The sequence below is a fragment of the Castor canadensis genome, chromosome 12 (genome assembly GCF_047511655.1).
Source record: "Castor canadensis chromosome 12, mCasCan1.hap1v2, whole genome shotgun sequence".
NCBI lineage: Eukaryota > Metazoa > Chordata > Mammalia > Rodentia > Castoridae > Castor > Castor canadensis.
This window is the reverse complement of record NC_133397.1, coordinates 108,805,390-108,831,407: the sequence shown is the minus strand read 5'-3', so window position 1 is coordinate 108,831,407 and position 26,018 is coordinate 108,805,390. Positions and strand designations below refer to the sequence as shown.

The window sequence follows — 26,018 nt, the reverse complement described above, 5'->3', positions numbered from 1 at the left end:
CCGCCCTCCACTCCAGGCCCCGCCCCCCAGACCCCGCCCATCCATCATGACCGGCTTCCTATTGGCTTCCGTTCCCACCCTTACGCTGGGCCGGTCCGCGGCACCGCCCCGGACGGCGTGAGTAGAGCCTTTCCGCCTCCAGTTCGCGAACCCGCCAGACCCTTGAGCAGAACTTCGGTCGCGGGAGACTGCGACCCCAGGAAGCAGGTGGCAGCGCCGCCGTCGTCCTGCCAAGGCCTAGAGCTGAGCTCTTCGCCCTCGTCGTGCCTACGCGACGGGCCTGAGCTCTACGGGACGCTAGACTCCTCGCAGTTACCCGCGAGCTAAAGCTTAGCTTGATCAAGAAAGCCAAATGGCACCTTTCTCAGGGAAGCTGTAGAATTGTCGCCTGCCTGCGATTTCTAGTGAGACAGCAGCACCGCTTTCTGGCCGAGCTCAAGCAGAAGACGTTGTTTCCAGCAATGGCTTGGAGTCCCCAGCAGGACGCCTTTGATCCTCGCTCGGGTGCCTGTGGTCCGCCGCCACGCGCGGCTGAGACCCCGGCGTGCGCGCTCCGCCGGCTGCGCGCCCCGCTCTGCCCAGGTGTGTGCATGGCGCTGTGCCTGCTGCAAGCCAGCCAGTTTCGCTCGGGCAGGGTGAGTGGAGCCTGTTTCCCGGGCACTGGCAAGCCGCCCCGCCCCGCCCCAGCTCGGATCTGGTGACCAAACCCTTCCCGCATTTGTTCACATAGAGGTCCCAAAGTGGAAGACTCCCAGAAAGAGAGGTGCGTTTGGTTAACACATCACAGGCGACTGTCGCAATCCCCACTTAACAACAACAAAAAAACCCTCGATGAAACCATGCGCTGTGGACAATAAAACAGGAATTACATTCTGCAATGAGGGAGAAGTAATGACAAGACTTCTTTCTTTAATCATGTCCCAATGAGGAAATAAGGATGTTATTTGTAATCAATTTTGAACACTGATCTTTATGAATTTCCCGGCTCCCTTATGAATGTATTTAGAAAGCCTCCCAGATAGTCGTCCAAGATGAGATTTTGAGCTAAAATAGCATGTTTTTGATGTTTACTTATTTATTTAGCGCTACTCAAGTTTGAACTCAGGGCCTCAAGCTTGCTAGGCAGGCGCATTACCACTTGAGCCACTCCTCCAGCCTTTATTTATTTATTTATTTATTTTATTGCAGTACTGGAGTTTGAACTCAGGGTCTTGCTCTTGTCAGGCAGACACTCTGCCACTTGAGCCCCACTCTAGCCCTGTGATTTATTTTTTTGAACTTTGCCTTCAGGAAGATTATTTGACAAAACAAAGCAGATTGAATTCCAAGTACCAAATATGAGATCAAATCTGTAATGTGGTTGTATGGATGTGATAAATTAATTCACATACATGAGCTCTACTGCCCTCTCATGGGTAAGAGGGAGATAATAGTAGTTAATGCCCTAGATGTTTGATCAGTAATTGCTTATTGAATAAATTGAATAAAATATCAGCCCAGCCACTAGGTGGCAACACAGTTGCGTGTGTGGAAATATAATCTCCTGACCTTGGGTAACAGGCATATTTCTGAAAAGTTACATATATATAACTCCCTTTGGTAAATTAAGAATCCTCTTATAAAATAAATTTCCCCTGAGTATAACTCATAAATGCTGATTGGCAAGTACCTATTTTGTTTTTGTCTAAGGAAGCCACGATTTACTTGTACTTTGTCAAAAGAATTTTTAAATGGTTCCATGTGCCTTCACCAAGTTTAATTCTACAAACCAAAATTATCATCCGTAGAAAGTCATTTGCTTGTATTTTTCTCTAGCTCTGATAACTGTTTTGCCTGAAAGTCATGGAAACTCTGGAGTCAAACAAACCTAGGCCCCTACTGCTACTCTTCACTGGGGGGGGGGGGGGGGGGTGTGTGTGTGTGTGTGTGTGTGTGTGTGTGTGTGTGTGTGTGTGTGTGTGTGTGTGTGTGTGTGTGTGTGTGTGGGGTGTGTGTGTGTGTGTGTGTGTGTGTGTGTGTGTGTGAGATACTGCGGCCGAGGGTGTGTGTGTGATACTGTGTGTGTGTGAGATACTGCGGCCGAGCCCTTCCCAATGGTAAGAACTTTACTGCTTGAACTAAACCTTCCATTTTTGCTCTGATTATTTTGGAGATGGGGTCTCATTTTTTTCCCGGTCTTACCTGGACCCCATCCTCCTGTTTATGCTTCTGGCTGTCACTGTGCTGACAAGGTAGGTGCTCACTACCATGCCCTGCTTTTCTCCATTGAGATGGGGGTCTCACAAACTTTTTTGCCCTGACTGGCCTAGAACTACGATCCTCCCGATCTCAACCTCCCATATATAGCTCGGGATGACAGGCCTATGCCTCCTTGCCTGGCAATTGGTTGAGAAGGGAGTCTCACAGTTAGGATCACAGGCATGAGCCCTGTCACCTGGCACAAGGTATATTCTTGTACAGGTTGTAACCTTGCAGTGTTTACTCATTTTTCCCAAAATGGAGATAATATCTACTTTATAAAGTTGTGGAAAAGATTAAATGAAATACTATCAGTGGAATATCTCATACAATCCTTTGGTTTTAGTAGGGATTCAGTAACTAGTGCTATTATTATTCAAATACTGCAATGAAAATCTCACTCAGTGTATTGTTGAGTTTATTTACTTTATTCTGTTGATTTAAGACCCTCAGCAATTAAGTTGAGTTCATAACACCAGGTTTCATAGCGATAGGCCATTCGGATCTGGGCTACATTTGTTTTCCGGATATCATTTCCAATAGGGCCTTCCTCAAGGTAATTGTCACCCAGAAACTTTGCTTTCTCCTATAAGACAAAAGGAACCAGAGCGATTATTGTCTCTTTTCACCCTGGTGTAGACAATAATTGAATCTCCCACAAAAATTCCTTCTTTATGTTAGCCACAGGCAAAAGGGAAAGCAAGGAAACTTTCACCTAATGGCTCAGTGGGCATGGTCCACTGAGAAATCAAGTGTATTTTAGTTTTTTATTTCCCAAAAAGCATGATTAGAGAGAGAGACTATTTTCTGAGACAAGATCTCACTATGTAGCCTGATCCTGTCCATAGCACTTGCACTTGTGGGACAGCTTTTCTCTCTCTTTCTTTCCTTCCTTCCTTCTTTCCATAGTACTGGGGTTTGAACTCAGGGCCTTATGCTTACCAGCCAAACACTCTACTTACTTGAACCATGCCTCCAGCCCCTTTTGCTTCAGTTACTTTTCAGAAAAGCTCTCATGCTTTTGCCTAGGGCCAGCCTCAGACCTTGATCCTCCTACCTGTGCCTCTTGTGTAGTTGGGATTATAATGTGCACCACCATGCCCAACTTCTTTTTGAAACAGGGTCTCACTAATTTTTTGCTAGGGCTGGCCTCAAACAGCAGTCCTCCTATCTCTGCCTCCTAAGTAGGTGGGATTATAGGCAGAAGCCAAAAAACCCAGCCTGTAAAACAGCTTTTCTACATTTGTTTCCCCAACTCATTTTTCAGTGTTGAAGTTACCAAACCCTATACTCAGAAGGGCAGCCAGTTAGAGACAGGTCTACCTCATGGGAAATTCCACACTGCAGAACACTGTTCCTTGCCACCTCACACATGTCACAGGTACTCAGCTTGAAGACTTGTGCAGCAATGGCATATTCTTCCATCAGGGGCTCCTGTAGTTATTTATTTAAATGATGAGAGAGAGAGAGAAGAATGCCTTAATAAAAGAAATAATATGTATCTTACATTATGAGAACAGTGAAGTACCCCAGGTTTAACTTGCTCTTTCTAGATGGGAAATAATTGTTCAGCAAAATATCAGCTCAAGGTCCCACATGTGGGGGTGTGGTTCAAGTAGTAAAGCACCTGCCTAGCAAGTGGAAGGAGGCCTGAGTTCAAAACCAGTACTGTTAAAAAAAAAAAAAAACAAGCCAAACCCGCATACATACCTTGGTGAAGTGGAATTGCATCGGATCATCTGTAGACAGTGAGATCATCAGCCCTTTCTGGAGGAAATCTAAAAAAGGATTTTTTGCATATTCAAGAAATAGGCTGTTGTTACTTAATGGAGACATGGCGATGGGAATCTGGGCTAAGAAAAACAAGTACTGTAACACAGGACTCTGAAAAGAAAGTAAAACAAGAATTAAGGATAATGGAAAAGGGATAAAACTTGAAACCTTAAAATCCCATGGTCAGCCTTCAACTGTAGCTCTCAACAAAATTATCACCTACTCTTTAAATCTAGGAAAGAAGAATTCTAGCTTTTCAATGTAAAAACTGTTTGGAATAAATGTGTCTAGGATCATCATGTTTTTTATTTGAACTTTTACTAGAGCCATCTCTAAGCTAGACCATCTAACCTAGGCGATTAAAGCTCAAAAGCTTTTGCCCTGAAACCTACTTGTTTTGCTACACAAAAGCTCTGACTCTTACAAGAGATATCTGGCAAAAACTAGCTCCAGGCAAGCCAAGTGCCCTCTAAGTTATCCTTGTCAGAGTTCTAAACCAGAGATCTCCATTAACTCATCTCTGACAGCAACTAATTAGGTAATCTTAAGAAGCCCATTTGCTTCTCTCTGTTGAATGAGCTGCACTTAAAAAAAAAAAATCTCAAAAGTCTTTTTGTGGTCTACATGAATTTGATTCCAGTGTTGGTAGCAGATTGTGACAGTATGGTAGGGGGCAGAAAAAGATACCCCCAGCTTCAATATAGAAACTGATATTAAGAAGAGCCTTCAACTCACCTTTTTTAAATTCAGACCATGAGAGATGTTATCTGCTATCATAAATGCCGTCATGAGGTGGGTGAGAGCTCCAGCTTCCCCACAGTGAGGTCGGAACAGAAATGTATTCATGCCACGTTCCCTGTGGAAATGAAATTGCTGTGGGGAGGTAGGGAGCATGGTTCAAATTGGAGAGCGCCTGCCTAGCAAGTGCAATGCCCAGAGTTTAAACCCCAGCACCAAGAAAGAAAGAAAGAAAAAAGGGAGGGAGGAGAGGAAGAAGGAAGAAAGGAGGGAAGGAGGGAGGGGAGGAAGTGGAGCAACCCTCCAAAGGATTCAGCAAAACACAATCCCAAATCATCATCTTAATTGTTCCTGAATACAAACTGTTTTAAAAGTGCTGGTGGCTCATGCCCGCCCATAATCCTAGCTACCCAGGAGGCAGAGATCAGGAAGATCAAGTTTCAAAGCCAGCCTGGGCAAATAGTTCACAAGACCCTATCTAGAAAACACCCAACACAAAAAAGGGCTGGTGGAGTAGCTCAAGGTGTAGGCCCTGAGTTCAAGCCCCAGTACCACAAACAAACAAAAAAAGAGGCAGCTGAGGACATGGGGTATGAAGGCAATAAGGAGTTGAGTACCTCAGCAGAAACAACTTCAGTCTCAACAGGAGACTTCTCAGTATTGCTATCTCATCATTTCTGCTCTTTACAATTTAGGGGGGAATGATTATAAAGAACTGGGTTCAACCGCTAGCACAGAAAAGAAAGTCCAATATGATATTCTCCATTCCTTACCCACAGACATGAAGAGTAAAACCTATGGAGCGGTATAATAAATCGCATATAAATTCCTAAACTTTTTAATGGAAAGGAACTGTGAAAGATATTGAAGATACCAAAAATGTCTATTACTGTCCCTTAACAAACTGAAGAAAAAGTAGAAATGTGTGACTTGGGCCAATTGGAAGCATATCAGGAATGTACCCAGAGTGCAAACGCTTGAGGAGAGAGCTGGGTGGGATAGCCTGTGCCTTGGCTCCACCTCTCTGGCACTTACTTTCTCAAGCTGTTGAGCACCATGATGTTTGCATACATGTAGTAGGCATAGTAAGTGTAAGATGGGTTCTTTTCCATTGTCCATTCCTGGGGCTTGGGACTCTTGGAGGAGAACATGTGACCACTGTGTTTTGACTCATCATCCACACTGTCGAAGCCCGTGATCTGTCAGGAAAAGTGAGCCATGCGGTGGGTTCAGGCCAAATGCAAGGGTGCTGCCCTCAGATAAACTTTCAGCTCCACAGGGAATGACCAGATGTAAAGAGATAAGCACCAGAGTTAGTCATGGCCAGAGCAGGGGACAGGCTTGTGAGCAGTGTGAAGGCCTGGAGGTCATGCTTACGTGCTTGAGGAAAACACTGAGGTCTGGGTGCGCCTGGGGGTTGATGGTGGCCTCAAACACTGGCAGGAAAATATTCTCCAGCATCTTTCCGAAGTGTGGAAGGAAATTCTTAGATCGGAACACATCACTAGAGCAAGAATGAAGAGAACTTAGGAGGAAAGGAAGAATTTTAGGACCAATGAATCTGGTATGAGGGAACCACAGGATCAAATGCCATATACAAGAAAAAGATCTGCTATGTTCCTCTTACACCCACTCTCGAGATTCTTCATCTCAGTGAGCTAGGTGCTCTTTTTACCCCTTTTAAGGGACGTCATGTAACTTGCCCAGGGCCACAGAGATAGTAAGTGATGGAACCAAGAGTCAAGCACAGCCAATATAGGTCAAGAGTACGTATTCCTAACGATCCCATTCTACTGCATCTCTGCCTCAATGGTCTTAGGAAGTATTGCCCTCTTGGGCCAAGAGACAGGATAAAACTCTTACGTTGCCACAGGGCACACAGAGCACCCAAGCAGGTTGCCAGAGACTATATGAACATGTAAATTAGATAAAAGATCAATGATACTGAACAAACAGAGAAACCACCCAAGGGCAGTAAGTGATGTATGAAATATACTTCCTCAGCAACACCACTAACAAATACTCTGGAGAACTTGAGCACTTGTGAGTGAGATAGTCAGCAGACTGTGGTAAAGGTTTGAATACAATAAAACCATATCAGAGCCAGGCATGATGGTTCACAACTATAATCCCAGCACCTAGGAATTGGAGGCAGGAGGATCATGAGTTTGAGGCCAGTCTGGGCTATATAGCAAGACCCTGTGGAAAGGAAAAGGAGGTGGGGGGTGGGGAGGAAGGGAGAGGGGAAGGAAGAATGGAAGGAAGGAAATAGAAAAGGAAAAGAAATAAAGCTATATCCTAGTACAGATGAACACAGAAAGAATGAACTAGACACAGAGAAAACAACCAGCAGAAAGTATATACTAAAATGCACATAGTTCTTTTTCTAGCTTAGTTCTTATTTAGCTCCTGGTTATAAAACGGAACTGAAATAATTTTCCTAACTCCTGTCTGGTCAAGAGTGCTGTGTATGGGGCTGGTGGAGTGGCTCAAGTGGTAGAGTGGCTGCCTAGGAAGTATGAATCCCTGAGTTCAAATCCCAGTACTGACAAATATATATAAATATACTAGTTAAAAAAAGAAAAAAGAGTGTGTACTCAGAGTGGGCAAAACCAAGCACACAGGACCCCAGACTGAGTGCTGCTTCAACAAAGCTAATTTTTGCCTAGATGGGCTGGACATGTCTTGTTCAGGTGGGAGATGAGGCAGGTGAGACAAGGGCAGGCTTCAGGGTTTCCCACGGGCAGATACATACTAGATCCTGGGGACCTGGATCATCCATGTCATGTTAGGGCAGTAGATGCGGTTGCAGACAAACCAGGAGGAGAGTTTGCTCCACTCGTCAGGACTGCGGCCATAGATGGACAGACGGGGCTCCGCATGCTGGTACTTGGCCTCCACCAGGTCGCCTCCCACCTCCTGCAAAGCCAAGAGAGGAGTGCAAGGCCAGGAGTTTCCACAAGTCCCCAGGAGTGTGTAGACCTGTGGGATCTGGGGAGAGGGGCTGGGTATTCAGAAAAAAATGAGGAAACATGAGAGGAAGGAGGAGGGGAAGATCTAAGAGCTGAAGAGAATCCAGTGGAGAGACCAGAGAGAGCAAAGGCCAAGTAAGAGTGATGAGATACTCAAGGTGCCTGTGAGAGGAGTGAACTTTTCACATTTCCCTGGCTCCCTGAACGCTCATCTCTCAACCTTGCATGCTAATCCTGCTTCCGAAAGCACAGCCATCTTGAGTGTGAATACCCGTCCTAGCTCTTCCTGTGTATTCTTTTTTTTTTTTAAGGCAGTACTAGGGTTTGAACTCAAGGCCTCATGCTTGCTAAGCAGGCGCTCTACCACTTGAGCCACTCTGCCAGCCCTTTAAAATTTCATTCGCTTTTTTTTTTTGCAGTGCTGGGATTTGAACTCAGGGCCTTGTACTTGCTAAGCAGGTGCTCTACCACTTGAGCCAAATACCTCAGAGAACTCTTCCTGAATCTACACCTCACCAAAACCTCAACAGGCAAAGTCCTTGCTCCCAAAACCATTCCCTCAATTTCTCCACCCTAGAAATGGAGGTCTTTAAAAATCAATCCAATGACTTTCACAAAAGATTCTTATTTGCATAGTGTTTGGCACCAGAGATAGCACCTTTGCTCCCTCCTTCTGTTCCTTCTTTTTCTGTCCTCCCCGCCCATCCCTTCTCAAGAATGATGTCAGGCCAGGCACTGGTAGTTCACGCCAGCGATTCTAGCTACTTGGGAGGCAGAGATCAGGAGGATCATGGTTCAAAGTCACCCTGGAAAAATAGCTCATGAGATCCTATCTTGAAAACACTCAACTCAAAAAAAAAAAAAAAAGCTGGTGGAGTGACTCAAGGTGTAGGTCCTGTGTTCAAATCCCAGTGCTGCAAAAAAAAAAAAAAACAGCCAGATTAAATAGATCTGGTTGGTTCTTCCTTACCTTGATGATGGTGGCAAAATATTCCCCATTGATGAAATTATCTGTCTTCAGGTAGAGGTCCCGTAGTTCACTCGCTCCCACAGGGTTGTATTTGTCATTGAACTTATCAAAACGCTGAAAGGTCTGGCGTCCCTGAGTCAGGAAACAGGAGCAACAGTGTTCGATTATCAGAGTTGCCTGGTCGCAGAGTGTTCAGCAATGGCTAGGTGGGATAGGGGACTGGTAGCAGGGGAAGGGATTGGGCCCCAAAAATGATGTCTGGTACAGCTGACAATCAACAGTGAATGAACCTCTAAATCGTCTTAGGTAGCCGGGTACCGGTGACTCACACCTTAATCCTAGCTACTCAGGAAGCAGAGATCAGGAGAATCGTGGTTCGAATCCAGACTGAGCAAATAGTTCAAGCAACCCTATCTTGAAAACACCCATCACCAAAAAAGGGGTTGATGGAGTGGCTCAAGGTGTAAACCATGAGTTCAAACCACAGACCACAAAAAAAAAAAAATCTTAGGGGCTTTCTCAGTGAACCAACATGTTAAAAGGGAGACTATGCATAACAAGGGACCACTGGAAGCACAAAGATGTGGGGTTCTGCATGCTACAGTGAAAATAACATCTTTTCAACCTACAGCATGAACGTCCAAAGAGTCAACAGTTAGGTCATAGGGATGCATTTTCAATTGAGCAAAAAGTTCCTGTAGGGTCAGATTCTTCTCTTTGGTGCTGTAGACCACTCTGTCGGCATCGATGTGGTAAGACTTCTTAATGAAGCGCAGCAGATGCTTCTGGTTCATACAGGCAGCTGCGTGGATATGGGTGTCCACCTGGGTGCACACCCAGAGAGAGAGAAGCATCAGCTTTCATTATTCCGTTCTATCAGTGGCCATGGTGCCTGCAGATCCACCATGGCAGGAGGAAGGAGGAGATAACAGGGCTGTGAGCTGACAGCTGGTAGAGGAGGCACAGAAACAAAGACCCATTGTTTCCTTCTGTGCTAGTTCAGGAATGTGAAAGCTTGGCTATAGGCAATGATAATGCTTGCTTCTCCTGAATATATGTACATCTGATATGCTTCCTACATTCGGTCCATGCAAAATTCTTGGGGCTCCTTCTCCATGCGGGACACACAAATTAGAACTGATGTTGCTACCACAGCTTTCATTCTCAAAGAAGATAGGATTAAAAGTATGAAGCCATGGCACAGTGAGACCATTTATGTGACATATGTGGCTTAAATTCAAGGCTTCATGCTTGTTAGGCAGGTGCTCTACTGCTTGAGTCATGCCTCCAGCCCTTTTTGCTGTGGTTATTTTAAGAGATAGAGTTTTGCTTTATGCCCAAGTCCGTCTGGACTGTGATCCTATTTCACACTTTCTGCCCTAGCTAGGATGACAGGCACACACCATCACACCCAGCTGCTTTCCATTGAGATGGCCTCTTGCAAACTTTTTGCCTGGGCTGGCCTCAAACCATGATCCTCCTGATCTCAGACTCCAAAGTAGCTAGGATTACAGGCTTGAGTCACCAGCTCCTGGCTTGATAGATACTTTTATAAGTACAATTTATAATACGAATTATTTTTTGGTGGCACTGGGGTGTGAACTCAGGGCTTTTAATATAAATTTTTGATAGATTAAGTATTTGCCAAAGATTAAACAGAAGGTAGAGCCAGGATTTGAGCCTAAATCTTTGTGCAGATATTTCCTGTTCTACTTGCTGTTCAGGACAGGTATTAGAAGTGTTTCTAATTGATTAGGTTTCACAGTCATTAGCTTCATTTGGCATTCACAATCTTCATATCAGGTGTATTGAGCCTGATTCACATCAGGTATTTTCCAATTTTACAAGTGAGAACACTGGAACTCAAAAATATTTCATTATTTCCCCCAAAGTTTTATAGTCAGGAAGCAAAAGAAAAAGAATCAGGAGGAAGATTTTCCAAATCCTAAAATATTCAGTTCTTAAGATTTTGTTCATTTTTCTTATTCTTTGTTGATCATAATAATTTATTTTTTCAGTTTTGGGATCAAATACAGAGTCTTCCACATGTTAGGCAATTGCTGTACCACTGAGCTACCCCCCAGTCTGATAATTGCAATATTTTACCTAAGAGTTTGGTAAATCTCAAAAAAAAAAAATGACATTTTTAGGAGTGTCAGAGTGTGTCAAACAATAAGAGAACCTGCCTAGCAAGCATGAGGCCCTGAATTCAAACCCCAGTGCCACCAGAAAAAAAGAAAAGGTGAAGAAATGATGTTTTAACTGGGTGCCTGTAATCCCAGCTATTCCCAAGGAGTAGATCAGGAGTATTGTGGTTCAAGGCCAGAGATTAGGGGGAGGGAACGGGGCTGGCAAGACTCCATCTCAACAAATAAGCCAGCATGGAGGCTCACAGCTGTAATCCCAGCTACTCGGGAGGCATAAGAATGTACTCTAAGGCTGGTCCCTGTCAAAAAAGATATTGTACCTGAAAAATAGTTAAAACACAAGAACTGAGGGTGTGGTTCAAAAATGGTAGAGCTCCTGCCTAGCAAGTTCAGGATCCTGAGTTCAAACCCTAGTACTGTCAAAAAGAAAGAAAAGAAATGATGCTTTTATTCTTTTAGACATAATCTACCTACTTTCACTATCTGGAGGAGTTTTAGATTAATTAGAAAACGGTGTTCTTGTCCTTCTCAAGAAATCTTTGGCTAGTGCCTTTTTCTAGAAATTGCATCTGAGCAGCTAAGACGTTTACCTTCCTGCAGTTGTAAAAATCTCGGTGGGGGTTGTTTTTCAGCTCCTTTAGTTCATCCATCTCATTGAGCATCTGATGGACCTGGAACTTGGAGGAGAGGAACTTCAGGCGCCGGTGGGTATAGGTCTTACTGTGAAAAATAAAATTACATAATTCTAAAAGAAATCCAAACATTTAAGGAAGGCAGTCACTATTTCAAAAGCATCAGGACTCCTATCACCCATAGGAAACAATTGTTGGAATAAATGTTTCACGGTCCTCTAGAGTTATTCTCACTGAAAAGTACTCTAACTTTTTCATCAAAGTTAGACATAACGAGGGAGGACTTGGGAAGGCATTTAAAAATCAGTGGAGACTATGTAGATCAATGGTAATGGCCTTGACTTTGTAGTCAGCAGACATGGGATCCAATTCTGGATCAGCCAGCTGTGTAACTTTGGGCCACACTCTCAACTCATAAACTTGCTCATAAACTTTCAGTACACAGCTGACTGATCTACATGAAGGGTTTAGCACAGTATTTGAACATTTGATCTATTTAGTAGATGTTATTCTTACTATCAGCGGTAGCAGTAACTATTGTTAAGCTCTCACTAAGCACTTACACAGGTCCTTGGGCAATTAAAGCAAGCAAAAAGTTCATGTCATCTAAGAAGTCATCCAGATCTGGGTAAGAGTATGGCTTGGGCTCATCCTTGCTGGCTGCGGCTTCGTTAGGATAAATATAGACAACACCATCCTTCATTTTGAGGTGATAGCCCAGGTTTTCAGGAAGGTCATCTGTTCGGAAAGGGTCTTCCGCCTTCTTTGGAGGAGGGGTGAAGACTAAAACACAGCACATAGGATGATCAAGTGAAAATAAGCAAAATATGAAAGATAGCAAAATCTCATGAGTTTGGCATCCCATACTTTGTAAGATGTAATTAGCCAGCTTTATTTAATTTATCCATTAGGCTTATTTCACATTAACTTTTCAAAGGGGACTAAATTTGTAGTATAAAATAACTATAGTAGCTGGGTGCCGGTTGGCTTACACCTGTAGGATTCTAGCTACTCAGGAGCAGTGATCAGGAAGATTGCTGTTAAAAGCCAGTCCAGGCAAATAGTTCATGAGACCCTATCTCAAAAAATACCCAATACAAAAAAGAGCTGGCAGAATGGCTTACGTGGTAAAGCACCTGCCCAGCAAGTGTGAGGCCCTGAGTTCAAACACCAGTACTGCAAAAAAATAATGATTTTTGAGTAATATTTGGAAACACTCTTTATAACTCTTTATATAAAGTAATTGATATACTACTTACAAATTATTTTAATTTACTAACATTGGTCATCACAGGCTTTCTACACAGGCATTATATTAGCTTATTAAATAATTGCATAAAATAAAAGTGAAACTATATTTCAAGACAGGGAGGACTGTAGCAGGGAGGTGGGCCAGAAGAGAAACAGATAGGCTGTGTTCTGATACTTAGGCAGAGGGAAGGGATGGCAAAGCAGAGAGATAAAACTTAAAGAACTGAACCATGAAGGTCACATAGCACAGGGGAGATGAAATAGCCAATGAAGTCACATGCAGCCATATGTGGGTTGAGCTTTGTTTTTTTGCCTCTGTAATCTGCTTGCAAGGGTATGTAAGGTCAGACCCCTTTGTTCTCAGGGCTCATCCTTTGGACATGAGTCCACTGGGTCTGGGTCAGCACAATAAAACCTTGCTTCCTGCTAAACTGCCTCAGTGTCCATATCTCAGCTTGAGATTCCCTCAACATTACCACTTGGGCCATACGCCAGCCTGCTGAAACTGTAGTTCAAAAATAGAGCTTGCAGGGCTGGAGGCATGGCTCAAGTGGTAGAGCACCTGCTTTGCAAGGACAAAGCCCTGAGTTCAAATCTCAGTTCTATAAAAAACAAAAGAAAGAAAAACAAAAATGGAGCTTGGATATTTACCTTATTTAAACTAATCTCTTGTAATAAAAGTCTTAATTTAGAGTGTTTTTTCTTCTTTTTTTTAGAATGCTTTTAATAGACATTTCCCTTGTCCACCGCAGAAAATTACCTCACTGTGGGCACCCTGCCCCAGAGTGGCACGTTTGTTTTAACTGAGGAACCAACACTGACCCATAATAACCACTCACAGTGCATAGTTCACAGTGGAATTCACGGTTGGCTTTGTACATCCTATGGGTTTTGACAAGTGTATAATGACATGTGTCTACCCTTACAGGATCACACAAAGTAGTTTCATTCCCCTAAAAAATCCTCTGTGTTTTACCCAAAGTGATTTTAATATAAAGGGCCATATAAAAAAACTCTTCTTACAGAATTATATTCCTTAGTATAATTATGTTTGCCATCTTTTAAAGTAAATATGATATTTGCTAAGGGATCTGAGAAAGGATTAGGTGGATAAATGTTTGCTTCTTTCCTCTGCTGACAGTTTCAACACAAGAAGGCCAAGAACACATTCCACACTGGCAGAGCATTTCAGCACTCCTCCCTTTACTTTCAACAAATATGACTGGGCACCAGTGGCTCACACCTGTAATCCTAGCCACTCAGGAGGCAGAGATCAGGAGGACTGAGGTTCAAAGCCAGCCCCAGGCAAATAGTTCATGAGACCCTATCTCAAAAAATACCCATCACTAAACAGGGATGGTGGAGTAGCTCAAGCAGTAAGAGCGCCTACCTAGCAAGTGTGAGGACCTGAGTTCAAACTCTAGTACTGCCAAAAAAAATCCCCACAAAGCAAACATGGTCACGTGCTATGCCCAAGTAAGGCATTGGAAAGGCTCCTGTTTGCAAATGATGCCTAAAGCAGCCAGAGTGAGAAGAAAACATGGGAAGAAAAAGTTTGCATATTTCCTGTTCTTAACTAGGAGGTGAGGAACAGGAAAGAAGGGAAACTATAGCTATAGCAAATGTGAATTTTGTACTTCTTATGCTTAGCATTTTGTAGAAATTAAGTGTAATCCAGAGGGAGCAAAGGGAAGGCAAACATCCCAATGATGCTCTTTTACAGAGGATGGGAAAACCAATATTATATACCAAACTGGACATGATTTTTTTTTTTTTTCCTGAGACTGGGGTTTGAACTCAAGGGCTTCAAGCTTGCAAAGCAGCTCTACTGCTTGAGCCACACCTACAGTCCATTTTGTTCGATTGTTTTGGAGACTGGGTCTCACACACTATTTGCCCAGCTGGGCTTGAACCTCAATCTTCCCAATTGTAGCCTCCCATGTAGCTAGGATTTCAGGCATGAGCCATCAGCACCCAATTTAACCTGATTATTACATTAAAAGGAATTACAGAGAAGAGGGTGTAGAATTTAAGATCTTCAATAACATGACAAATCTAAAATATGTGCCAGGAAGATCAGTTCTAGTTAGCAGTATAATCTTAAAGATACAGGACACAAAATTTCACAAAGATGACATTTTGATAATTTGACAGACTTCAGATTGTTTAAAAACATTGTACTTCATACAAGGCAGAGTTAAAACAGATAGGTAAATAAAGTGCAATGGAAAGGCAGAATATGTTGTTTACTTTTATTCTGAGGTCAGAGACAGTCAAGAAATGATGGTATTTGGGCTGCGTCTTAAAGGATAAGGTTGGATCTACACCTGTGAACACAGGGTGACTAAGTCAGGGAAGGGCAGTCTAGGCTGGGGAACAGCCTAAGAGGAGGAAAGTGCTGAACTATATGGAGATCAAGAAATTCTTCCAACCATAACAAAGACTATAAAAGGTGGAGTTGGGAGGTCAGTTTAGAAATAGGTTGAGTGTGCAAGACCAAAACCAAACAAATAAAATCAGTGAGGAAGCCAAAGGGGGCAGGCCTTGAAAGTCAGGCGAAAGAGCTTGGAAAGCAAGCTTTGTAGGTAATAGGAGCAGCTGGTTTTGTCAGGAAAGGGATCTGCTTGGGTCCCTTTCTTCTCTCTCTCTCTCTCTTGTTTTCTCTCTCTCTCTCTCTCTCTCTCTCTCTCTCTCTCTCTCTCTCTCTCTCTCTCTCCTCTCACTCTCTCTCTGTCCCGGGGATTGAATCCAGGTCCTTCCCTGCTCTACCACTTGAACCACAACTTCAGCCCTTTTGTTTGTATTTTGTTTTTGAGATATGGCCTCCATAATTTTGCCCACTCTGGTCTTGAACTCTTGATCTTTCTGCCTCTGCCTCTCGAGTAGCTGGTATTTACAGGCATGTGCCACAAGCTCTGTGGTTTTTTTCTATTTTTGTGGTACTGGGGTTTAAACTCAGGCCCTATACCTTGAGCCACTCCACCAGCCTACCAGTCCTTTTTTGTGAAGGGCTTTTTCGAGATGGGGTCATGAGAACTACTTGCCTTGGGCTGGCTTCGAACCCTGATCCTCCTGATCACTGCCTCCTGAGTAGCTAGGATTACAGACATGAGCCACCCACGCCAGATTCAGGTCTGTGTTTTAATAACTAGTGTCAAGGAGAAAATGAACCAAAAGGAGGTGAGAATGAAATGTAGCCTAGTATTAGGAAGCTATCACAATAATCTAAATAAAGAGAAATATGTAGTTCTCAATCTTGGTGGGAGGATGGTAAAGAGAGAAGAGGCTTAGAGAGAGAGTGCATAGACTGAATCACATGACTGGATGTGGGCAGGTAGAATGGAGCTGAAGATGACTATGATATTTTTAAATGGACTACTTATAATCTAGGGGCATATTTTGAATTTAATATTTCAATTTGATATTTCAGCAGTTAAGCCAAAAGATACACAGTGCACACATTTTGCAAGAGAGTAAAGTACCTGGATAGAAGCTCTCTATTGCTACCCAGGCTTCACCGTCGACGCTCCGCAAGTACTTAGAAGGGGTTTGAGGGAACCTCTGAAACGACTTCTGCATGTACTTCTCACGTATACACAAGGCCCGGTATAGACCTTTACAAACCATCTCAAAATCTTCCACTGTTACCTGCCAAGAAAATGCCAGAGTATGGAGCCATCCTGTGAAAATCTGAAAAGCAGGTCAAGCTCATCTTTGGCACCTCCCAGCCCTCCAAGTGCTATGGCCCTGAGGCTTCCTAATAGACTTGGGCCCTGGGTCTCTCTGCAAGAGTAAGTCTTGGGGTTTTTTCTGCTCTTTCATCTCCACCATAACTTACCTATCCCGTGACAAGTCTTTCCCTGATAATCCTGCATTTATTTTTGTTTTGGGCAGTGCTAAGGATTGAACTCAAGACCTTGAACACTCTAGGCAGACATTCTATCACTGAACTACACATCCAGGTTCCCTGTTTTGGTTTTGCTAACATAGGAATTATTCAGCAAAAATGATAAAAAGAACCCTGTGTAACATGGTACACACTTTCTTCCTTCCATGCAGCATTTAAAATACAGACTTCTGAAAACAATAAATATCTCAACTGACAGTGTGATTCTTTTTTTGGGGGGTACTGAAATTTGAACTCAGGACCTATATGTTGAGTCACTCCACCAGCCCTTTTTTGTAAAGGGTATTTTCGAGATAGGGTCTTGGGAACTATTTTCTTGGACTGGCTTTGAACTCAATCCTCCTGATCATTGCCTCCTGAGTAGCTAAGATTATAGGCATGAGCCACAGGCACCTGGCTTTTTGTTTTGTTTTGTTTTTGAAACAGGTTCTCAAAAAAATAGTTCAGACACAACTCAAATTCACAATCCTCCTACCTCAGTCTCCTTCGGCTGGCATTATAGTTACGTACCACCGTGTCCAGCGTTTTGCAAGTTTTAAAGAGAATTTTATCGGTGGCTAAAAATACAGGGCTTCTAGAGTAAAACTTTATTAGAGCTGCTAAAAATGTCCTAAACTGTTGTTTCCCTGCCCCCATTCCCAGATCCTGGCCCAAGCAGTTATAATTTGAAATCCTTGAATGCTTATTATTATCAGAGCCCAGAGACTTTGCCTCTGGCACCCACATAAGCTTGTTCCCAATGGTTTGAGATGCAGATATTGATCCTAGGCGGTTTATTTTTAAAGACCTGCTGACTTTGGCTGAAAGAATCTAGCATAACTGTAAGGTCTGTGGGGGAGAGGGGGTCTGCTTCCAATGACATGCCTGTTTCATTGCCACCTAGTGGACCACCAGCCTATCAGCAACTCAAGGACAAGAATTGGGTCTTTTTCTTTCTTTTCTGGTGGTACTGGGGTTTGAACTCAGGGCCTCGTACTTGCTAGGCAAGGGCTCTACCACTTGAGCTATACTCAGAGCCCTAAGAGTTGGGTCTTTATAACCTCGGCACTTTTCCTACAATGCCTGGCTCTGAGAGGCTGATCGATAAGGGCTGATAAAATTTAATCAAGTGATTATCAGAGAGTAAAGGCCTTGGGACTTTAGCCCTACTTTCCCCTTTACCTCTGTGCTAACATTGCAAGGATTAAGATGAGCTTGGGTACAAAGCACAACCAAGTGGAGTAGCGCTCACAGCCACATTGAGCCAACAGGCATAGCAATACTCTTGGTTCTAGATCCTGGGCCAAAGATTCAGGTGTCCTCTAGTGTTCAAAGGAGGAGCCGCTATTCCTCGCCAACTGCATATCTTGCCCTTCCTTCCATCTTCTCTCTTCTTATTCCTGTTTTTGTTTCTAGTCATAGGTATCAAGTTTGTCTCCTAATGTTTTATGTTCTTTTGAACACTGGAGTTCTCCAAACTGTGTGCCCATGTACTTACCACTATTGAACATTTCTCTTCCGCTAATTGGTTATCTAAAACCTTTGTCATTTGCAAAGCCCCCGTTATACAAAAAAAAAAGAGTAAACAAGAATGGCTTGCATTTCACTGCTCTGTCACTTTGAAGTATCTTAGGATTTACCATGACTGGGTTGGTTACTTGAGAAGGCGGCCATTGATGCTATATTTGGCGCTCAGACTGATGGCTAAGTAGCAGTTTCACCAATATGATGCTGACACTGCAAGTCCACGTGGCTGAGATTTATTAATCTGGATAGGATAGGAAGGTCAAGTTGTTGGTAACATGAGTTTATTAACCCTGTACGTGCTAGAGTCTGTTCCAAGCAATAATCTACTGTGTAAGCAAATGCAATGAAACTGGAGGTTTCAGCTGGTCCAAAAACAATAGTCCAATAGAATTTTCTAACCTCTCATCTTCCTTCTTTTTCTTGGTCTCTCCTTTTTTATTTTTTTTTTTTGGGGGGTGGAATTTGGGTTTCAACTCAGGGCTTCGTGCTTGCAAAAGCAGGCACTCTAGTGCTTGAGCCACACCTCCAATCCACTTTGGTCTTGTTGTTTTGAAGATAGAGTCTCGAGAACTACTTGCCTGGGGTGGTCTCAAACTGCAATCCTCCCAATCTCAGCCTCCCAAGTAGCTAGAATTACAGATGTGAGCCACCAGCACCCAGCTCCTTTCTTCTTTTCTGCCTGTCCTTCTGATCTGTTTCCTTTGATTGGTTTATGCTCCCTATGGCCTTTCTCTCTATTCTAGGTTCTGCTTGGGTTCGTCTTTTCTGAGATCCCCATGTCTCCCGTCATCCTCCTTTCCTATTTAATGATGCCTTCAAGAAGACTGGACCACCTCTTCTTACTTCTCTCTTTGGTCCTTTTGCCCAAATCTGTCCACTGGACTTGGGACACATACAGTATGTTCTCCATATTCTCAGTGTGCAACTAAAGCAGACAGAGGAGAAATGGTGTGGGATGATAAAAGCAATAGAGAAACATAACATTCCATGTTAGCGTTCAAGTGCAACAACAAAGCATAACAAGGGTTGGGTGAGCTCACAGGAGCCTTAACAAGAAAAGGAAGAAGCTAGAAAGGCTCAAACTCAGTGGCTTCTGAGGATACCTGTGAGTGGCTGGCACAACTCACCCCAGAGGCATAGTCGCCAGTGATCTGCACTCTCTGGAAATCAGGCACATTCTCATAGGTTGGGGATGAAGAGATGAAGTCATCAATATGGGACAGTTTGGTGGAAGATGTTTCACTCTGTGGAATTGACAAATTAACTGTCTTCCGTCCTTGGAAACGCCTTTTTCTGGGTTTGAAATTTAAAAAAAGTAAAAGGACTTAGCTTGTCTTCACAGGAGTTTCATAGTAACAGGTAGATGTTTTACTATACTGTTTTATTTTGAGGACAAAAAGTGAAAACTAAAATGGGAGTTGGGTTTCAGAAACAGACTAGTATAGCAGAAGATCACAGAAGACACAGATACTTCTGCTTGTGCTGAGTATATACTTTGGAACAGTGGCCCTTAGGGCACATACTAAAAGGCTTTTAGTACAGCACCATTCTTCCCGGGCAGTCTACTCTTAGCAGAATAGGAGCCTGGATACTGCAATGAGCAAGGCCATGTCAGCTACAACCTTCTGTTCCTTCAATTCTACGAGTTCTCACCTCCCTATCTAAAAAAGGTACCGTAAGAAATGGCTACTGTTCGGGGCTGGCTCTGAAATGTCTCCTCTCTCTTCCTGACTAACCATGAGGTGAGCTGCTTCTCTCCACCATGTGCTCCCTGCCGTGATGCTCTACCTCACCACAGGCCCAAAGCGATGGAGTCAAGTGACCATGAACTGAAACCTCTGAACCAGTGAGCCAAAATAACCCTTTCTTTCTTTAAGTCAATCTTTCTTAAGTATTTTGTCACAGCTATCTTATAGGATTTCTGGGATTTAATGTATACCAAATGCCTAGCACAGTGCCTAGAACTTATAAGGTGTTTAATCGTATTATTTCCTCAAATCAGTAAATATTTATTGAGTTTCTACTTGGATACAAGTCCTGTGTTAGGTCCTTCAGGGGATGCCAAAGGAAGTGGTTGTTTTTTGTTTGTTTGTTTGTTATGTTGTTTTGTTTTTGTAGCTCTGGGGTTTGAACTCAGGGCTTCATGCTTGTTAAACAGGCACTCTACCACTTGAGTCATATTGTTCTTTTCTTAAAGACATAAAAGCAAGAGAAAGACCATAGGATGAAGCTGGTAGGATGAGGGGGAAAGCTGAACGAAGGGAGTTCTAGGAAGTCATCACTATAATAACTTTGAGGACTAAGATGTGGCAGATAATGACAGCAAATCCTAGAAATAAATGAAAACAGACTTTGTCAAGAGGGATGTCTGAAGACTATAGGGGAGGGCAGTAAGTACACATCATAGACGTAGGATAGGCAGGGCATGAGGGAAGAAATGGAAGACTGTATCCCTGAGGCTGGGAAGCCAGCAGTGTGGCTGGAGGGCAGGACTCCCATTTTGGTGAACACAACACTGGGGTGGCTAGGGGTTCAGTCTGAAAAGGAAAGCTCTTGAGCTCCAGCTCCCATGACAATTGTGTATAAGTTGAGTGTGTTTATGGCAGCTGTCAGCCCACTATGGCCTGGAGTAATTGCAAAGGTAGCTCAAGTCCCCTTGCTTGGGTGGATAGGGAGACCTCAACATGAGGGGATGTAGATGGGGGTAGGAGGCCCACTAATTTGTGTTTTTCTGTCATTGGTATCTCACCCTAACATATATAGTGAGGAGGGGGAAGAATTTCTACTCTGGCAGTGTTCTTCCTTTAATTGGCCCTTCATTCAGACAGGCTGGGCCATGTCTGCTCTGGCATTTGCCCCTCCTCACAGGCCAAGTTCCTAAGCATTCCCCTCACACTACTTACCTCCGGGCATCCATGGAGCCGGACAAAGACAGCGTCTCCATGTGGAATATGTGTGCTTGCATCTCACGATGAGAAATTGGACAGATCTCATCCACGTCAAAGGGGGAGATCTCATGGCGGCCTCCCTCATCTTTGACTTCAGAGGCAAATACTTTTTCAGCAAAGCTACGCATTGCATCATCAATTTCTAAAACAGATTTTCACGTATTAGCGTGCATGTTCTTTTTCAAAAGTCATCCAAGAGTTTCTTCTAGCTTAAAGGCACCAAGGACTGCATTGGGTGCATGACTTCCCTGCTCTCCAACCAGGGTCACTGACACACCCTTGGTGGTGGGTGGGGGCGTTTGAGGAGGGGGCTTGGAAATCTGCCCTCAGAAACACAGGCCAGATTCTCATAGCATGTTTCTGTTGGGCCCTAAAAATAATTTCGGGCTCTGTAGGAGCAGTACATAACGTAAGATCACTTGTTTCTGACGAGGCTAAGTTTGATTTCACAGCAATCAGGCAGCATAGTCTCTCTCATTATGTTGGTGGAGTCTTTCTGATTGGTTTTGAAGATGTGGACAGAGTTGTTGTTGGTCCTTTGAGCTTTTCTTTCTCAGGAGAACTAGCGGTCCCAGTGATTGCTGGGAAATCAGTAGTTCTGACAAATAAATGTGTACTCTAGGGCCTTTCTTCCCCTTAGGACTGGTAGTGTGTTTCTCTCACACATCAAACCTTTTTTTTTTTTTTCTTCAAATCCTGACGTTGGTGATATGCTGCTATGTGGGGGAAGGCAGACACTAAAATTCATTTCCCTGTGTTGGGAGTTCCATTTCTTTCAGAATGAATGACCTTTGAAAAACCAGTTTACTTTTTTTTTTTTTTTGGGTGGGATTGGGGTTTGAATTCAGGGCTTCATGCTTGTAAAGCAGGTGCTCTACCATTCAAGCCATACCTCCAGCTCATTTTGTTTGGGTTATTTTGGAGCTGGGGTCTTGAGAACTATTTGCTTGGGCTGGCCTCGATCTGTGATCTTCCTGATCTTAGCCTCCCAAGTAGCTAGGATTAAGTATGAGACATTTGCACCTGGCTATTGCAGTCTCCTTATCTGTCAAGTAGGGTTCTAACACCTACCCAACCCCACTTGCAAGGCTGCTGTGATGCCAAGTGAGATAAGGTATGTGGAAATCCTTTAAGGACAACAAAGCAGCAGACTAAATTGAATGATGTAATTTAGTAGCATCGGTGAAACACACATTTGGTATTTGGGGTTAGCTTTGGGCCATGAAGGAAATGCTATGATTTAGTAGAAGGTGAAGCATACATTAGAAATGATAGTCATTGACTCATAAGTTACCCACAGTAGGAGTCATGTGAGCTAGTTTTAAAGTCCTAGCTTGTCACAGCAGAGTTAACTGAGAGGCCCATGATGCTGGCTGAATTTCATGCATCTGTTTGCTTCATTAAACTCAAACACTTCCTGAAACTGAAAAGCATCTTTGGATGCTATTAGTGGTTCTTTGGCAAGCATGATGATCTGCTAAGAAATAAATGGAACACTCCCCCCAGCCACTGCCAACCCATCCCCAGAAATAGCATGGCTCCTCTCTGAACACCACAAGCAGGCAGATGCACCTCAAAGATGGATGGCAAGCAGAAGTTAGATGCTTCATGCACAGTGAAGAGCAAAATGGAAGGAGGCCAGTTGGTTGTGATGTGAGACTGAGGATCTGTGGCAGTGTGAACAGTTTGCAAATGATGCTCAGAAACCAAATCTTATTTCCTTGACATTGGTTCCTCCAGCACAAACAATCATTACCTGGGACCCCACATATCATTTTGTTTCTTTTTTTTTTTTTGGTGGTAGTGGGGCTTGAACTCAGGGTCTCAAACTTGCTAGGCAGGCGCTCTACCACTTGAGCCACACTGCCAGCCTTTTTTTGTGATGAGTTTTTTCAAGATGAAGTATCTCAAACTACTTGCTGGGCTGGCTTTGAACTGTATGTCCTGATCTCTACCTCCTCAGTAGGTAGGAATACAGACATGAGTAGTTAGTTTATAAGATGACCAAAAATTATCTGGTTGATATTTCTTCTACTAAATCAACCAGTTGTTTTGACTTCATGCTATCACAACTGAAATTTGGTCTCTAATTTAAGAGCTCCACTTCAAAATACTTCTGGGAGAGGTGGTGATTATGAAAAGGCAAGAGTGAAAGTAGTATTTCAAAGGATGAATAGATAAGAGGTAGTCACAACCTGCATTCAGGAAGTAAAGGAGAAATAGATTCATAAAGAATACTTCTTTTGGAACATGTTAAGATAATATGACACCTGAGTGGCAAATTCTTGAGGACAGGAATAGAAAAAAAGAAACACGATGGTGAAGCAGAACCTTGGATTGGGTGTCAGTGTCCATGACAGCTGGGTGGCCTTGGGCACACCTCATAACCACTAGGAGCCTCAGTGTTTGTCATCAAAAAGGGGAAATGTTAATAATAATAGTCGACTTCAAAAGTTGTCATGAAGCTTAAACACGAACACCTTAAAAAGCTACACAGTTCTTCCCAGGAATTGAGGATTGTTATTATTCACACAGGAAGGTACGGGAGAAGGAATATCATGCTGGTTTCTTCACCCGCCACATCCAGAAGCTCGTGCTTGCTTCTCTGCAGTGTTTATTAAGGTGTAGGGAACAAGCTTGGGAATCTTTCACTTCAACCACAACTCACTTTCCAGAGGAGCCTGGGGGCACACACAGGACCAGTCAGCAAAAGGACAAGGGTAATTCAAGATGGAGGGGTATGTACAACTAAGGTTAAAATTTTACTTAAAATAATTTTTAAAATTTTATCTGGCTACAAAAATTGCCAACAATTTTTTTCTCACTAGAGTTGAAGATTTTCTCAGTAGACCCCACTGGCTAATCTGCTTTTATTTCAAAATATCAACGAGGTATCCTATGAAGTATCCTTTTTAAAAAAAATAGTGTTTTTGGTTTGTTTTAGTTTTTGGAAACCAGAAAAGCCATGAGTTACTATGGTCATCAGTATTTTTTGTTGACTTGCCATGGTATAATTTAATAAACACTGCTGAAAAACAATCACGTTTCTGAATTAAGGAACAGTGTCATTTCTTTAATTGATACTCTGGCAAATGGCAGGAAAAATAGTCCAAGATACTTACGCTTTCGTTCAGCTGTGTAAAGTAAAATAAAACAAGACACAATAAATATATGAATGACTTTCAGAAATCACAGTGATCATTAACTAGTACATAGGAATGCAAGCATGGAGAGTGTCACAATAAAGAGGGGTTATACAAGACATCATTCCAGGTCAGTCTTCTATCTAGCTGCAGTTTGTTGGTTTTTTTTTTTTTTTTTTGTGATGGAGCTAGGGACTAAACCTGGGGCCTTGTGCAAGCTAATCACGCACTCTATGTCTGAGCCACATTCCCAGCCCCAGAAGGTACTGTTTGTAAAATGTGAACTAAACAAAACAGAACAAAGGAACCTGATGAAGAGCATTGGGAACTCTCACAGGATGCCAGGAGGAGATAAACTAAAATAGCTCATTTGATAAATAATTTAGTAATGCCTAATGAGCTGCCTTTTCTGAGGTCAATCCCATGGAAACGCTCCTTAAACACAGAAACAAGTTTTAGTTGTGAGTATTATTTATACTTACAAAAAACTGTGAAGAACCTACAGAATTCATTGGGAGAAGTAGAATATGATACAACGATGTACAATGGTGTTTAGGAAGAGATGGAATACTATGGTAAAAGAGTTACACTATAATATGAAGCCAAGATATTATCCTGTCAAAAGCAAGACATAAAGTTACATGTACAATATAACACCGCTGTTTTCTTTTAAATTTTCTTTAATTTTCCTAGGAACTAGATCGAAAAGAAAAACACTAAAATGTTAAGAGTGGGTATCTTTGCATGATGGGACTGTGATGATTGTTTTTCTTATCACTATTTTCTAAGCTTTTTTTTTTTTTCATGGTCCTGGGGTTTGAACTTGCTAGGCAGGCGCTCTACTGCCTGAACCACACCCCTAGCCCTATTTTCTAATTTTTCTAAAGGAGTGTTTATTACTTTCATTTTCAGGGTATTTTCTTTCACAGGAAACATGCACTGCTTTTATAATAAAATATACATATAGCATATTACTATTTTTTAAATCCCTCTGTGTACAAACCTGGAATGTAAACCATCAGAGTGCATAGGACAGGTCAAAATTTCTGTCAGGATTTTTAGCTAGAGACATTGTTCATGACCCTCCTCAGAACTGTGTCAGCATAGATTTGGTTTAGTCTAAGCAGAATAGATATTAAATATCTTACAGTTTTCTAAGGCATCAAAGATGCAATTTTAGAAAATTACCCCCCTCCCCAAACTGAAAGCAAACAAAAACTTGAAAATGTCTTGCTTCCCTAGCGTGTATTGTTGAAGCTACTATGGATCCTAAATAAAGGGTTATCAAGATGATCTGCTATTTAAAAGAATGATTGCATATGGAAAAAAAAAACAAAAAAAGAGCTCTTCAAACACTTTCACACACCTACCTGAACGTTTAAACAGAGGCATTGTTGCTGGGACCCTTGATTCTAGGACAGCACAGCAGAAGGGAAGGGAGACAGACTGTGGGGATGGCTGACTGACAGACTAAAATTCCCTGACACTCATGTTATTATTTTGCTTTGCCCCCTGTAATCTGACCCTGATCTGCTAAAAGAAGAGAGATGATCTTCAAATCTATTTATAACTTTAGGCAATTGACAGCAAGAAACAGGTGAAGCCTTCAATCTTTATTTGGGTATTTTCAGAAAAGATATCTGTAATGGGCCAGCGATTGCAATTTAACAACCTCCAAGCTTCCTTGGATTGTTGTCTAGTATAGTTTTCTTACAAGATGTCACACTGACGATTGTTCTCCACCCTAATAAAATACAGTGTTGTCTGCGGGCTTCTGAAAAGTCAAGATTCTC

At 42.7% G+C, this 26,018-nt stretch overlaps 1 protein-coding gene across 1 annotated transcript; it reads right to left on the bottom strand.

Moving 5' to 3' along the window:
* Positions 1-2,645: 2,645 nt before the first annotated feature.
* On the bottom strand, positions 2,646-25,736 carry Ampd1 (adenosine monophosphate deaminase 1). Its single transcript, XM_074050700.1, has 16 exons — positions 25,596-25,736; positions 24,205-24,216; positions 21,038-21,224; positions 19,262-19,427; positions 16,204-16,369; positions 12,034-12,253; positions 11,429-11,558; positions 9,321-9,515; positions 8,692-8,823; positions 7,505-7,668; positions 6,127-6,253; positions 5,785-5,948; positions 4,747-4,867; positions 3,949-4,122; positions 3,562-3,672; positions 2,646-2,824 (listed from the first exon to the last, which is right to left on the bottom strand). Exons 1-16 carry the CDS (start codon positions 25,615-25,617, stop codon positions 2,666-2,668), a joined length of 2,250 nt encoding a protein of 749 aa, XP_073906801.1. The 5' UTR covers positions 25,618-25,736; the 3' UTR covers positions 2,646-2,665.
* Positions 25,737-26,018: the final 282 nt, after the last annotated feature.